Genomic DNA, 16031 nt, shown 5'->3' on the forward strand with positions numbered 1-16031 from the left:
GACCTTGACAAATGCTTGTACTGTTGGTTGACCTCTGCTTTTGAAGCTTCAACTGTGGACACTAAATTGAGAAAGTGGCAGGCACAGCGATGGTGCTTGGGAAGCTGGTATTCCAAGTAGTCAACTTCGTCCAAAAGGGCTCCGGCATCAACAAATTCAACACCCTCAATGCTTTCCTCTTCTTCATCATAGTCATCATTTTGGCCACCATCGTTCTCTTCTCCATCACACCCTCTCCTACAGGTTCAGGATTGTTTTTCTCGTCAATCTGTCCATAAACTCTGAAGGCTTTCAGGTAGTTTGATCCATTGTCAGTTGTTGTGCGAATGATCTTCTCTCTGATATTGAATTCTGTGTGAATGTCATTCAAGACACACGCCGGGGCAGAAAAGGTATGTGTCCCTTTAAGTCGCTTGCATGCCAGGGCAGCACAAGATCTCTGCATGGTCTGGGGGTTAAACCAGTGCGCAGTGACACCAATGAAACTGCGACGGTGTGGCGTCCAGCAGTCTGTTGTAGTTGCTATGAACTCAGTCTCTTTAAGGGCAGCTTTCAGTTTTATTTCCATTTCAACAGAGGCCTTTGTGACTTTGTTCACAACAGTATTACGTGTCATGACATTTGTATTTGGTTGCAGATGTTGCACAAGATCAATGAAGCCCTGTTGCTGAACAATGTGTGGTGGGTGCAAGCCTTGGACAATGAATTTGAGGACTGCTGTATCCACAGTTACCTGGGACAACCTTCGAGACTCCCACAGCTTGACTTGTTTGATGAGTGGGGTTAATGAACATTCAGTGGATGACTTCCTTTTGAGGGCTGCTGAAGTAAGGTGTGTGTACCTCTGTAGACGAGTGGGGTGTTTCTTCTGTGGAGGAAATTAATGCACAGATTGAGATTCATATTATTTTTCTCAAACCACAAGCTCATACTATCTAGGACTTGTGCTGTATTAAATATCATGCTTGAAGCTTGTGGTACTTCGGTGCGCACAGCTTGCAGTGCGTTCGAAAGGAGTTGTTTTCGTGTCCAACTAATTCGAAAAATTCTTCAAGGTACGGCCAGGGATGTTGTCTGGTCTTCCTGGATACCAAACTGCTCGGTTGTGCCTGGCTGAGACATTTCGGGAGATGTGAGATGGGAGTCACGCCACGTTTGTTACGTCCTTGATGGAGCGTGACGCCAGGTGCAGGTGCGATAGAATGACCAATAAAGTGTTGGAAAGGTGTATGCTTATACTTCTCATCCAACCACCATGAAACTCACTCTATCCTGATGGCACGATTTACCTGTTTTTTTTTTTTTTATAGGAGTAACGAGGCATTAAAAAAAGAAGTAAGGAGTAGAAAGTAAAAAGAAGTAAAAAGTCATCTGAAAAAGAATTAAAGTATAGATAAATTATAGATGGTAAAGTATAGATAACCAAAATTTCTACTTAAGAAATTTCTACTTAAGAAATTACTAAAGAATTTACAAAATTTCTACTTAAGCAAGGTAACGATGCATTTATACTTCATTACTTGACAACTCTGTCCATTACTCAGCGGTAATTAAATTATTGTCGGAATGCCACTTTTAATATGTAATATTACATAAGATAAAACGAGCATTTTCTGACTAATATGTGCTTCTTTGTCTTAGATGCAGTCTGGAGAGGAGCACCTGGTGAAACCGTGTGATGCCGGCACACAAACTGACACCCACCTTGTGGAGAGCAACATTGTTAAATCCTATGAATGGAACGAGTGGGAGCTCAGACGGAAAGCCATCCAGATGGTTTGTGCATTTCAATATGATAGTTAAGACTACATGAAGTCTGCATCTTCAGTTAAGCTTTAATATCTCTGATTTTCCGTACAGGCCAACCTGCGCAAAAAAGTGACCCGCTCAGCACAGACCAACCTCAGCCACATGAGAAGGGACAATGCGACCCAGACTTACCTTCCGAAAGACGCTGCATGTCAGACAAAAAAGGACAGCAGCAGCAATGTACCAAACCCCCTGATCTACCTTGCGGGTCTTCGTGGGAAACCAGGACCTACAAAAATGATCAGAATCGATTTGACAAGACCAGTTGATGAATGATTGTTTGTGAATGTGTTTTTCTGTAATAAAATATATTTTTATTTCACAAAAGTTTGTGGGGTTATTATCAGCTATTGCATTTAAACCCCATGGATGCTAAAAGCTCTCACTTCTGTTCAATATCAAAATAAAAGTGATCTTTCATGATAGACTCCCCCGATGGTAACGAGGTCTTTTTGGATTCGTTATGGGCAACAATTTTTTTTCTGTAGGATATAATGTTTGTTTGACACAGAACAAAACATACTCACCAACAAGTCATTGTGAACCAGATTTACCAGACTATTTAAATACACAAAATATATCTGATGCATAGATGTTGAAATGGTTCATCAAGTTTTCTGTTTTTACATTAAAAATAAGATGATAATAGTGCAGGTCGGTCTCCAGACAACGAGCCAACATCGTAATCGAAGGTCACACATTAAATGCCTCACATGGTGATGCACCCTTAGTATTCTTGTAGCAAAGGAGAGACACAACATTATGTCTAATCTCAAATGTTCCCAAACACTGCAGAGGAAAGGCAGTTCAACTCTAACGGAGAAACGACACTACACAGAATACGTTAACCGAGAGTCTTGGGAGATCAGATGTAATAAAGCCATCGATATTACCGACATTTTATTTTAATTCAGGTTTTGTAGCGCTGCCCCACACGGACTTTTATTATGACAAGTTGACGCCCCGTTTCCAGCTCTGTAACCAGGAAGTAAAAACCGCGGCGTCGCGTGTTTGCGTTGTGCCTTTCTGGTCGCTGCGTGATTAGGCGCCCAGCGACGCATTCTGCACTTTTTCTTTCGCGGTGACAGGGGCCGCTCGCAGTTGTCACAGACTCGGACGGCTCGCTATGTCGACGTATGTCGTATTCGTAATGAGATAGCTCTTAATTACTTCAAACAGGACAGACTGTTCCCGAGCGCGCCCAGCCATGGCTAACGGTAAGACATTCTATCCTGAACAAGATTAAACATAAATATATATAGATAATATATGTTTTTAAATTATTGCAAATGTAACTAATTTAAATAATCAATTGTACTCCCTATCGGTGTAAGTGGTTTGTACATTATTTACAGTGATAGGAACATCTTCTATTTTTTAAACTATCAGGTGTTAATAAAATTATATTAACCAAAAATATCTGTAATTTAGAAGTATTCTAAAACTGCACAGATACAATTTAAAACAAATGCAATTAGTTAAATGTGCATTCGTGGACTGACGGCAATAATACAATTTTGCTGAGAATGGTGAGCTATAAACCCATTTCGTTCCCAGAGAGCGTCGGCTTGCTGTTCAAGCTGTACTGCCTGGTGGTGATGACCATGGTGGCCGCTGCATACACCGTGGCCCTCCGCTTCACGAGGACCGTGTCCGCTGACCTCTACTTCTCCACGACAGCGGTGTGCCTGGCCGAAGTGATTAAGTTGTTTTTGAGTGTGGGCATGCTGGCCAGGTAAGATGGTTTTGTGGGTATTGAGAGAGGAAAAAAAAATCCACGAACCAAGTTCTTTTTTTTATATCACAATGAATAACGTAGACTTCTCTGTGCAGAGAAACTGGAAGCCTTGGTAAATTGAAGGCCTCTGTGGACGAACACATCTTTCATAGTCCAAAGGAGCTTCTGAAGCTCAGCGTGCCGTCCTTGGTGTACGCCATTCAGAACAACATGGCCTTTATTGCCTTAAGCAATCTAGACGCTGCGGTTTATCAGGTAAGGCATCGTCATCAATGGCCCAAGACTTCCTCCTTGAGTTCATCATTGCACCGCTACTTTAAGCCAGTGCTGGCATCTGAATTATTGCCGGCTTGGCTTATCTCTCCAGGTGACGTATCAGCTGAAGATCCCGTGCACGGCCCTGTGTACGGTGCTGATGCTGAACCGCTCGCTCAGTAGGCTCCAGTGGCTCTCCGTCTTCATGCTGTGCGGGGGAGTCACGCTGGTGCAGTGGACCCCGGCCGAGTCAACCAAAGTTCAGGTCTGTAGCGTTGCCTTTTAATGACTGGTTGCATATCGAGTCCATTTAAAATGTCCTCTTAAGATAAATATGTGAAGACAGGGAAATATTCATCCAAAAAAGCGACAAAGCAATAAAAAGTGTATAATGCTGTATAATAAAATGAGTGGAATGGCACAGTATCTCTTAATATTGTAGAATTGTATTTTTATGTTGAATCCATGTCTTCTCAGGTTGAGCAGAGTCCAATGATGGGTTTTGCAGCAATCGCTGTGGCAGTCCTGTGCTCTGGATTTGCAGGTATTTTTGAAGTCTGATTGATTATACAACATTTGCACTGTTAACTGTGTCTTTTTTTTTCAATCTGTGATATGCCAGTGTTACAGTGGCAGAAGAATAGAAGGACCCACCAGGAGATATTGGTGCTCATAGAATTTGTTCGCTAGCGTAGGTGTCAAAGGTGTCCTCAGGATTTACATAAATAGATATAGCAAGAAAGAACCGTTTGGTAGATATGTTTTTTTTTGTTTTTTTTTGTGTGTGTAATTATTTGTCACCCATAACACAATGTTTAATGTCAGAGGATTATTTAAACCCTTGCCCATCAATATATCGCATGAGCAAACATCATTCAAGCTTGTGTAAATCCTGAGAATGCCTTTGACCTTACACTAGCATACATGAGGCTTGAAGCCCTTTTTGTGATGTGTGTGTGTGTGTGTGTGTGTGTGTGTGTGTGTCCCTGCTGTGGAATAGGTGTTTATTTCGAGAAAGTGTTGAAGAGCTCAGACACTTCCTTATGGGTGAGGAACATCCAGATGTACCTGTCCGGCATCGCTGTCACACTGTGTGGGGTCTACTTGACGGATGGTGTCCAGGTCATGGAGAAGGGGTTCTTCTTTGGTTACACACCTTGGGTGTGCTTCGTAGTCTGTGAGTCAAGTTTGCCTTAAATAAATATTCAGCTGGGCTAAATACAGTTTTTTTTTTTGCAGGTTTAGATAGCAGCTTTTAATTATCACAACATATATTAATAATTCCAAAGAGGGAATTATATAGTTAATAGTCTAAATCTAGAACGTTTATGTGGGTGCATAAGATGAAGTGCCCTGTTGCCTTTACTCTTTGCTAGCTGTGATCTCTGGCCTTGTACCATGTGACCTTAGCTTTGAGAGATTTTCAATCTCAACATTTAATAAATGTCTCACTTAAAGAGTTGACGCTGAAAGTCATATTCCAGTACAAAAAAAACACTTATTCACAGCTCTCCATTTTTAAAATGAACACCCTGCATTATTACAAAAAAATTGCATTTACTGTTCATAAGTTATAAATGATCTGGCAACATATCTGACCTAGTAGGTTCTTTTAGAGTTCTCTCTGTTTTAAGATTTATCTGCAACTGCCTTGAAATGTACAGAACATTCTTCTCATAAATCTGATTATTAATCTGCAGAATACTAACAAGGCTTCAGTATTAGATTCTACGGAATGTAATCTGATCAAAAACGAGTGGACTACATTCATTGAGAACCACAGTGTATGTAGTCTGAAATAACAAATGGGTGAAATAATGCCGCCTATTGCCTGTTGGTCTTGCTTCCCTCTAGTACTGGCCAGCGTTGGGGGTCTGTACACGTCCGTCGTGGTGAAGTACACAGACAACATCATGAAAGGCTTTTCAGCAGCCGCTGCCATTGTGCTGTCCACAATTGCTTCAGTCACTATGTTTGGACTTCAAATAAGTAAGTTAATGATTTACTGTTTTTACAGTGGTTTTGTTTATTAGTAGTTTACCATATGGACAGCACAGAAACAACTGAATGGGTGAGACTGCAAACGTTCTCCTTCCTCATTGCAGCTGTAACCTTTGCCTCCGGAGCCCTGCTGGTCTGTGTTTCCATCTATCTCTACGGCCTCCCAAAACAAGATACCACTAGGATCACAAAAACAGACCCAGACAAGGACGTCAAGTTGAAACTGATTGGTGTGTAACCAACAGAGTAGGAACCTGTGGGACTGAGGGCACGCTGGCTCACCATGACTCAATGTGACAACGGCCTGTAGCGTTGTGACAGATCATCATGTTGTGACCACAGAAGTAAAGAAGATGGCCAAATGGATATTTGTGGGGGGGTTTCTGTTGAACTGGAGAATGGATTCTTAAAGTGTTGAGGACCTAGTATCTTTTGTTGTTCTTACCCATGTTCCGCTGTGAGGAGAATTATGGCCAACACTCTCACCAAGGCCTCTAAAGAGCAGAAATGTAAGATAGAAGTTTCCAACGTTCAGTAGTGTAGTCCTCTCTGTCCCCTGTGCCCCTATATTGTCAGCATTGTGTGAGTATTCCTGCCAAATCCAGAGACTGAATTTTAGCCTTTTTTTTTTTTTTTTTGGTCCTTAGCATATACTTTCTTGTATATGATAAACAGCCAGACAACATCCAGCTGAATCTCTTCATATACAGTAGGTCTGACACAAATGAAGTCAAGGTGCTTTAAACAATATGCATTGTTGTCTGTCATACTAACATTAATAATGTGCACTGTAAAGAATGAAAATCGATAAACAGTGGATGAACAGTTGAATGTGTTACATGCTTACATTTTACATTTACAGCATTTATCAGACGCCCTTATCCAGAGCGACTTACAATCAGTAGTTACAGGGACAGCCTCCCTGGAGCAACTTAAGGTTAAGTGTCTTGCTCAGGGACACAATGGCAGTAAGTGGGATTTGAACCTGGGTCTTCTGGTTCACAGGCGAGTGTCTTACCCACTAGGCTACTTACCACCCATACGTGCTGTGTGTGTGCTGTGTGTTAAGTTGTACGCAGGGACAACTCTGTGGTTGAGTGTCAGGCTACTTCAATGCAACTGACTGCATACAAGTTGTACAGATATTCTTGATATTTGCAGTAGAGGTGGCAAGTTGCAATGTAAAGATTGCTCTGAACACGCCCCAGGAGTAAAATATTCTGTGTGTAAAGTGGTGTTTTGACAGTTTAAGTGAGCTAAACCATCAGTTGTTCATCGTCAGTGATGGGAATGAGAGGAATGAAGGGTGGGGTGAAAAGTATTTAGTTTCTCATCAAAGGGAACTCATCCTTTTATGAGAGCGAAGGACATCCTCCTTTGAGTTATTACATAAGAGGAGTGTAGCTATTAATAAATCCAGCTTTTCCTGTTGACTTATTTCTTTAATATTACATTTACAGGCTTCATAATTACTTGAAGTGGTCAGGTCAAATGTATCTCCCAATGATGCTGTTCAAAGTAAAGAGAATATTTTAAAGTGAGGCTTTTTTTGGCTTAACTACGTTGTGAATTTCTGAACAAAAAAAGAACAGACGTAATTAAGAATGGTGCCACGTGGCTTTCCATTTTTTCCACAGTTGGTTTTATTAATAGATCTTTCACATTTTTTCAGTGGGTGTTATGCCCAAAATGGTCATCCCATTGGCCAGCACACTGCAAGCGCCGGCAAACAGTCTCAGCCTAGCCTGTTCAGCACAAACGAGAAAGGGAACCGATTAGTAGCAGCAATGTCAGACTTTTCACCTATCCTGGCTTGCTATCTTGAATTCAACAGCTATTATCTTGAAATGACTGAAATTAACATAGTTGTCATTTTTGGCCAGAAAACATCAGCATGCTGTAAATATGAGACATTTACAGTGACCCTACCTGGGCCAGGGCTGGTGGGCTTCCCTTCACTGCCAGGTTCTTGTGTGCAGAAGCCACGAAGTGGCTAAAGTAGAAGGGAAAAAAAAAAAGTGTTTAAATAGATTTTTTCTCTGAAATAATGTTAACGTTAAGAGCTAAAAAAAAATAAGCCATAGCAAATGCCATGCATACGGATCCGAAATTATACCACAGGCATGCGGCATTGGTCTTAGTTCATCAACCATTTTTTGAAAGGGGTAGGAAAAAAAGGGAAGCAATTGTTGTCCTTACCTCAATGTCATAAGGAAATTGACCAGATGCCTGGGCTGCAGCTCTTGCGTGCACCGATAGAGAACCTCATCGTACCTGTGTGCGCACGCAGGACCAGCAAGTAGCATATAAATCATATTCATGAATAGCTGGCCTTGTCTGTAACATCTTTTGGACCGGACTACAAAATATTTTCAGATTTTCAAAGGCCAAGAGCTTTATTTACCATTACAGAAAGCATTTCCCCGTGTCGTGTAAATGGTGGCACAGAATTCCCATTGCATTCCCCCCGATCAGTTGAGGGGCTGAAGCTGTATTTGTGAAAACTTCACCTAAAACAATCCCTACCGTTGATGAATCTGTTGTTGAGGTGTTCAACAGAGAACTCAAACTGTTATGAACGTGTGTTCAAAAATTCCTGTCGATTTTACGTTTTTATATATTTCTATAAAATTTACAGGTTTCATCATTATTTGAGACGTCAAAATAAGTTTAAAGGGATAAGGATAATATTTGGGTATAATATTAAGGATAATATTTGTGAAACCTTCAGCTCAACAACCAACATGCAAATGAGGCGCATGCATACATGAGGTACAAACGGAGAAGCTGTTAAAAATGTACATTTATTTCTGAGAAAAAATATGGAGGAAGTAGACTTGTTTCTTACCTCAGGAGATGCTGCAGTATGAAAATACTTCGGTCCTCCTGGAGAAGTGCTGGGTCGAATTCCGCCTCAGATGCCGAGTCACCATGCATCCGCAGTAAGCTGACGGGAGGAGGATGGCACTTGAAATTTCACAGTCACTGTGCGAACTGTGCTACTTTACCGGGGAACTTTGCAGCAACAAATTATTTACGAAGAAAGCTGGGAACAATGGCGTGAATTTGTGGATTATGTCAACCCCTTCAGCAGTGAGCACATTAGCAGAGTTAGCATGACTAGGCTAAGCTAGTTCAAGATTCTTCACAGTATACAGTGTATTGAAATAATGTTTCACACAAAATGTGTATGTATATACACACTAAACAAACTATACAGGTCATCTCTATAGGAGAAAAGTAAAACTTTTCTGTACAATGATCAGGCTGACAGGACATAACTGGACATCATGTAGGATGCTAGTAAGTGGATATGTTGGATATTTCAAACAGGACACACACAAGACAAGACAAACATGTGCAAAATGTGCAGGAATGTGCAAAAAGAGCAGAGATGTGCAAAGTGGTCAGTGTGTTATCAGGTGCATAAGGCGGGACGTGTATTGTTGTCGAGTTTAACGGTGTTCTGGTGATGGCGGTGCATTGACTGCTTGTGGGAGTGTCTGGCAGGTACAGTTCTGATGCTGCGGAACCGTCTGCCGGGCAGTAGGAGGGAGAACAGGCTAGGTGCTCACTGGCGGGTCCCACCTGCATAATCGGGCATGTGTGTACTGCAGGAAAACTCCTGTGTCCCCCTGGGCTTGTAGCACCCGTTTCCAGTCAAATTTATAATCGGAGGTGATGGGGCCCTTGAAGTCCTGAAAGGTAAATAGTCACGGAAGGGATGTCAGCTGTGAATCCTCCCCAAAAGAACACACCATCCATCATCACTTGTGGCAAGACAAACAGAGGAACTGGTTCTGAGTACAACGGATCTATCAAAATTAAAAAAAAAAACAACACCACATACCTGTATTATGAGAGCACTCACTCCCACTTTCTCGGCAGTATATTCAGGGTTCTCCAAGTCTTTGGTAGCTATGGGCAACATTTAATAATTGTTGATTATACTAACAAGCGGAACTGCAATACACTTTTGGATCATAATAATAATCTTATTCGCACATCTTCTGCCAAGTTTTGTGCGGAAGACAAGATTACACAGATTCTGCTACGGTCTTACTCCGGGAATGGGACATGTTTCTCAGCATGCGGTTCCGTGCCTCATCAAGAATGTCCTCCAGGAAGACCACCTCTCCATGCCGGGTGCTCATGCCCTGGACCAGGCCGAAGGGCACGTGACGACAGCTGGAGCACACAATGAAACTCATACAATGGCCACCTTCTACTATCCTTGTCCACTTTATGTGTAAATGTACAAGAGAAACAAGCTTATTCCAGCGACGCGGATGTGATAGGAGTGTCGAAGTCTTTTATAGATTTTTTTTTTTTTTTTTTTTTAACGGGCCAATCTGGCAACAGTGTCCATGTCAACGTAGTCACACAAATGACATCAGCATATCCTGTTCAGCATGTTTAATGCCGTACCTTTACCTTTAACAGTGAGATCTAGAGACAAGCCCGATACTAGATGTGAGAAGTCAAGTAAATCCGCTCTCTATGTGTGAAACACATGCCTTAGTAATAAAGTTATTAAAAGTATATTATGGGGGCAAATACCTGTCTGCCCAGGGACACTTCATGGCCTTAAGGATCTGAAACAGTTGCTTGAAATGAAGGGCTTGACTTTTATCTGTCTAAAAAGACGAGGAGAGCAAATGATGCTACCTGTTTTACAAACAGCAGTTCAAAAAAAAAAAAAACATTACAAACACCTTTTACCTTCAGATTTTATTCACAAAGTATGCTTAATAATTAATAAATATTGTATTATTAACTGAACACCTTAACATACATCACTGCCCGTAGACAAAATAAGGGAAATTGACTCTTACCACATATATCATCTCATCAAAATTATTTTTTTCTTTTCGATCAATAGCTGCTGCAATGTCTCTGAAACAAAGGTTGATGGTTGTCATTCTTGTGAAGTTGAAACAATGATGATTTCCACAAAATTGTGCAATATATAAAGGGCATGCAACAAAAAACAAGATTACGTGGAAACAAACGGGCAACCTAAACGTAACGCTCACACAGTAATTACTTCCAGGCTCCCGCTTGTTTACCTTGTAATGTAAAGAGAGGTCCCATCACTGCGCAGAACGGTGGAGTAAGAGGACATGTCTCCAGCGGGGGAGAGGTCCACTACACCTGTCCCCTTTCTGTAACGAATGAAACATATATTGTGGCCATAACAGAATTACACAAAAAAAACAATGTACACAAAGTCTGATATTTCCTGATCACACTTTCCTTTAGTTTTGGTGGGAATGTAACTTATCGTCTCATCTTATCATGACAGGCGGAGCAGTGTGTAGGGGACGGTGTTCAGTGGCAGCTTGGTGGTTCGGGACTCGAACCGGCAACCTTCTGATTACGGGTCCGTTTCCTTACCCGCTAGGCCAACCCCTGCCCATGTAAGTGTATAAACCCATGGTAATAATCTTGAGTCCTAAGGATCTTGAGTCATAACGGTTTGTCACAAAGCACACATTATTGATGGGCCGTGTGACATCAACCGGCAATTGTAATTTCGCCCAGTTCTTCCGCATCATTCCACATACTACGCATTCCAATAGCTAATCCTTCAACAAAAGAACTGAACTGCAGGATGTGCATGGCTAACTACAAATCGGTGTTTCTGTGACGTACTCTGTCGTTTTCAGTAGGTCCTGTTCCCGCAGCTTCTGTAGCACATGCTGCGTCTGTCTCTGGTGAAAAGACTCTCCGGAGTAAAGGTCAAAGTGAACACCTAAACGCTGACCGGCACACACAGAACATGACAACACAGTACCATTTAACATTTAAAGCAAACTGACGTTAGAACAACACAGCAGTTGGTTTTGACCTTCCGACTCATTGCTTATATATTTGAAATTCGAAGATATAAGCAACCTGACAGCACCCGAATAAAAAGTCTGCTTTCTTTTATTGGTCACAGTATACTAAAGTATATACAAGTAGTATCTACATGATTTCTCAAAGTTGCTTATGGTACTGGCAGCTGGATTTTGATGAAAATATCTGGATTGTCACAAATTGTCCCAATCATAAATATCAACTGGGAAAACAATGACATTGGTATTAAAATGAAATAATGTATGTGATCGTACTGTAGACTGCTGCGAACGGCTCTGTGCTGAAGTTGAACCGGACTAGCGAGTTTGGGAAATGGATGACCGAAGGCCATTTAGACAAACAGAAACTCAAATATTGTGTCTATTATGACTGCACGTTTTACACGACAAGATTTTCAAAATGTAACCGTCAGAGAGATGCCACTACAGTTCCTCCTGTGCCGGACAACCATCAAATGGCTTTCAAAACTGCCTTTCTTGGCGACAACTTGCACACCTTGTAAACACGCTTGTATTCCTCCACAGTTATCTCTCTGAACTGTTTCCATAGCAACAGGGCGTGGTCATCCCCTTCTTCCAGCTTTCTGAAAAAAACTCTCGCGGCCTCTTGGACACCTTCATCGCCCTCTGCCTCCTTGTTCACCTGGACATAGACCTACAATGGTTGAGAAAAAAATATAGCGGTAGATGAACTCAAATGAACCAGTTGACCCACATGCCATAAATGGCTGTCAAAGGTCATCACAGAATCATTTTATTCAAAAGCCATGCTGTCGCGTTGTAGTAAATTGGAACTTTGGGCATACAGGTATAGATCCTGTTTTCCAAGTTAGCTTTTGCTCAATTTAATACATATGATTTGAACAGCAAGCACAAGCACCTAACTATCTATCGATCTGTCTGTTTGCTTCCTAACAACGATTAACATAGACTTACATCAAATAAATGCTGGAGGGCATTTTCTTTCAGTTTCTCCTGGGATCCAAAGCGCTGAAATCCAACTCCCAGCAGACCTAGAATTCAAAGAGAATTATGTATCATTTGCAAATAAATATTTTTGCGAGCAAAAATATAGGTAATGGCAAACAAACCTTTTTAACCCGATTATAAAATAGTATTGATTCAGTTAATCAGACTCACCAAACTGCATTCCCCAATCCCCCAAATAATTGACTCTGATGACATCATTCCCCAAGGCTTCTTTCAGGTTGGAAATGAAGTTCCCTAAACATGTCATAGACAATAATGAAGTTCCCTAAACATGTCATAGACAATAATGACCTCTACTAGTAGGATTGAGATACTCATCTGCACAAGATTGAAAAAAAATCATCTGTGTATTTAAAACCCATAAACAAAGTGAAGCTTGTGTTGGCAGAACCCTCACCAATTATAGTTGAGCGGAGGTGTCCGGCATGAAACTTTTTAGCGATATTTGGTGAACTGCGTAAACAAACAAACACACACACACACACACACACACACACACACACACACACACACACACACACACAAAGAAACAGGGAATTTTTGTTATGGCAGCAGTTTGTCACTTCATGGTTTGTGTGTATCAAACCTTGATGTCACCGTGACTTACCTAAACTCCACAAGTGTTCGTCCGCGCCTGATATTGCTGAAAAGTTCACTTCTCACTCCAAACTCATGAGGCTTCTTATTTAGCTGGCTTAGAAGTTTCTATAGCATATAATAAATTCATGTTATAGCTCATTTCACAGTCACATTGGATAATATACACACACAATACTGAAAAATACATAGATAAAGGGACTACACAGTAAATATATATAAATCCACCATCCAGTGAGACAGAATCATGAGAAATCTCTCACTCACCTTAGCGAGGATTATTTTGTTAATTCTGAAATTCAACATTCCATGCTCAAAAGCAGCATCTTCCACCACACGGTCCTGCTTTATCTAAGTACAGTGATGGAAAACAATTGATTTATTATGTGATAAAATAACACGGCTTGAATGGAAAATATGAACAATTCCCAGAACATCTGCATTGCCTTTAGAACAATATGAGAAATGTAATCTATTTTTTCCTGGCAGTGATCCTGTCAGGGGATGTGGAGTCTATTTCATTTTCGCGAGTGGCGAGAAGCAGTGGTACAGGTGCAGGTGACACTGTGATGACATTATACATCTTACTATACATGGCTGCCTATGTGCCTATAGCATACCGTCCTTCTTTATTGACCTTTTTGAATAACTGCATTAAGTTGTCAAAAATGACAAGATTGTCCATTCTTCACACACCCATTCAAGGCATTTTCACACCACAGAAGAAGTTAGTAAAACATTTACATAGACAGCAAACAAATGAACAAATAAAGCGCTCAGTAAGCAGATGCACTGAGAACTGCATTAGAACAGTATTTGAACGGATTTAAGGCGCTCACTGCGCTTTTGACAGTATGAAAAGGTTTCAAAAAGGAAAGAAAGAATGATTTAATTGACATTAATGTAGTGCCTTCCAGTAGGTGTTTAACTACATACATACATACAACTACAGTTGGTGTGTAAATCCATCATGCACTTTCACACTGGTGAAAGCCATAGATAATAGGCTAATGGTAAAGGTTTGGGTTAGGTTTAGGGTTCGGTTTGAAGTTAGGATTTTTATTTTTCAAACGGCTGAATTATTTTGCATGTCCACAATGTATTGGCTGCAGCATTTGGAAAACCAATGCGTGTGTGTAAATTTAAAAGTGAAAGTGGAGATCTCTAGGTTTCTGTTTAACGAGCGAGAGAAAATCCGGCGAATGTTCCGTGAATGTCTGCCGAATGCAGAACTCACTGCTAATTGTACAGAGGTGAGAAAATGGCGTGAGAGCTTGGAGTCAGGTGCATGTGTCCCAGGCTCATAGTGTGAGAGTTGGCAGCCTTGATTGCAATGAACATGCATTTACCCACGATGCCACTCCTTATCCACTATATATAAATATTGCCGTATAGCTATATCCTGGAGGGGTTAGGGTTCAGCGAGACATATAGTTAGGAAATCTGTTTCAGAATAATAATGTTAATCTGTATAGGGTGATGACCTCTTGATCAACTCAAAATTCGGAACTATTAGAAATGGTATTACCAAGTGTTACCATTCCATGTAGGTCCTGTTACCAACTTCATTGATGCTATTTCTATAAGTCCTATTTTACCCCTAACAAGTTTTGGTAACATATATTGGTCGCCCAAAGATTTAGACCCTATTTATATTAAATGGAAATGTCCATATTCATCATCAGCCAATGGGCATAAGTTCCTAGGTGAATTCTACAGTTGGGCCAGAAATGTAACACATTATAATATTTCATTACATCCTTTTTTACATTTCAGTGGCCCAAAACCTGTGGAAATGTCCACATTCATCATAAACCTATGTGGTTATGGGCAAAGTGCCCAGGTGAATTTTACAGTGAAAACAGTATTGCTGCACTATTACTAATACTATTTCTAATAGTTCCGAATTTTGAGTAGAGATCATCATCATATACAGATTTACTTAGTGTCTCGCTGAACTCAATTTAAAGGTGGACTTTAATTTAAGGTGGAACGGACGACTTGAAGAGAAGCTGCGAGAAAGGAGCTAACCTCAGTGTCGTCGTTTACACCAGGCCAATCTGCGTACCTGTCTCACCAGCACCTCACACTTAGCCTGCAGATCTCCGTCAGAGGAAATGATCCCTTTATTCACCAGGGCGCCAACAGCCACCCGGAAGTCTGGAGACACCCTGCAAACACGCGAGTACACGCGAGAGGACGGCGCGTCAGGTCCTGTCCGGTTTACACACGCAGGTGTTCAAAGACACAAACGCGACAGGCCGAAAAGACTTAACTGTTTCTTTGACACCGGCACGGCACAAATGGCTGGTATAAACACGTCCTCGCCGCGTCCAAAGATCCTGGACAGCTGAGACAAAACGACGAATTTGAAATGCGCGGTTCAATAATTACATATTTGTTGTTCACTATCAGGATATTACTATTTAAAATGCACTAGTAGGGACAACTCAAATAAATAAACACATGACCGACGGCAATGAGATTGTGGTTACAAAATGGTAAAACACATTTGCGTTACCTGTGCTGCAATGGTTCGTCTAAAAAAGCAGGCCATCTGTAAAAGTAAAACTTATTGTCTATTGGAAGAACGTTATGTGTAATAAAAGTCGGGGACAAAAAGTTACATTTACTATCTGGGACCCATGCTTGCACAGATGACATTCATTGCGTTCTTCCGCGTTGCCTACGTCATACGTTACGTATCACTAAAACAATCCAATCACGGTCTAGCTGACACGGGTTGCCAGGTCTGCTCAAAATATGCAACCTCGGACTGG

The 16031-nt window shown here is 41.1% G+C and overlaps 3 protein-coding genes across 7 annotated transcripts; 2 read left to right on the forward strand and 1 right to left on the reverse strand.

Annotated features, from left to right (window-relative positions):
- The first annotated feature begins 89 nt into the window (after nt 1–89).
- LOC114763691 (cilia- and flagella-associated protein 206-like) lies at nt 90–2085 on the forward strand. The gene is made up of 4 exons (XM_028953452.1): nt 90–243; nt 288–295; nt 1642–1776; nt 1861–2085. The coding sequence occupies exons 1-4, from the start codon at nt 90–92 to the stop codon at nt 2083–2085; spliced, it is 522 nt and encodes a 173-aa protein (XP_028809285.1).
- A 717-nt stretch (nt 2086–2802) lies between these two features.
- On the forward strand, nt 2803–6631 carry slc35a1 (solute carrier family 35 member A1). The gene is made up of 8 exons (XM_028953308.1): nt 2803–3026; nt 3367–3544; nt 3643–3802; nt 3915–4067; nt 4280–4346; nt 4803–4979; nt 5657–5791; nt 5908–6631. Exons 1-8 carry the CDS (start codon nt 3017–3019, stop codon nt 6039–6041), a joined length of 1014 nt encoding a protein of 337 aa, XP_028809141.1. The 5' UTR covers nt 2803–3016; the 3' UTR covers nt 6042–6631.
- Nucleotides 6632–7241: 610 nt separating this feature from the next.
- Nucleotides 7242–15935, reverse strand: rars2 (arginyl-tRNA synthetase 2, mitochondrial). Of its 5 annotated transcripts, none has more exons than XM_028953305.1 (21): nt 15879–15935; nt 15773–15808; nt 15528–15601; nt 15320–15422; nt 13519–13602; nt 13262–13359; nt 13052–13107; nt 12805–12888; nt 12601–12677; nt 12161–12319; nt 11459–11565; nt 10873–10968; nt 10639–10699; nt 10364–10440; nt 9867–9991; nt 9654–9721; nt 9392–9501; nt 8652–8750; nt 8003–8077; nt 7733–7796; nt 7242–7548 (listed from the first exon to the last, which is right to left on the reverse strand). In XM_028953305.1, the coding sequence occupies exons 2-21, from the start codon at nt 15806–15808 to the stop codon at nt 7462–7464; spliced, it is 1740 nt and encodes a 579-aa protein (XP_028809138.1). In that variant the 5' UTR covers nt 15879–15935; the 3' UTR covers nt 7242–7461. The 5 variants fall into 5 exon arrangements, 3 of the variants coding, with proteins under 3 accessions (XP_028809138.1, XP_028809139.1, XP_028809140.1); XM_028953306.1 differs by having other exon boundaries at nt 15885–15923; XR_003742351.1 differs by lacking the exon at nt 7242–7548 and having other exon boundaries at nt 7735–7796; nt 8003–8313; nt 15773–15935.
- Between the last annotated feature and the right edge of the window lie 96 nt (nt 15936–16031).

This window comes from Denticeps clupeoides, chromosome 14 (assembly GCF_900700375.1).
Source record: "Denticeps clupeoides chromosome 14, fDenClu1.1, whole genome shotgun sequence".
NCBI classification, from domain to species: domain Eukaryota; kingdom Metazoa; phylum Chordata; class Actinopteri; order Clupeiformes; family Denticipitidae; genus Denticeps; species Denticeps clupeoides.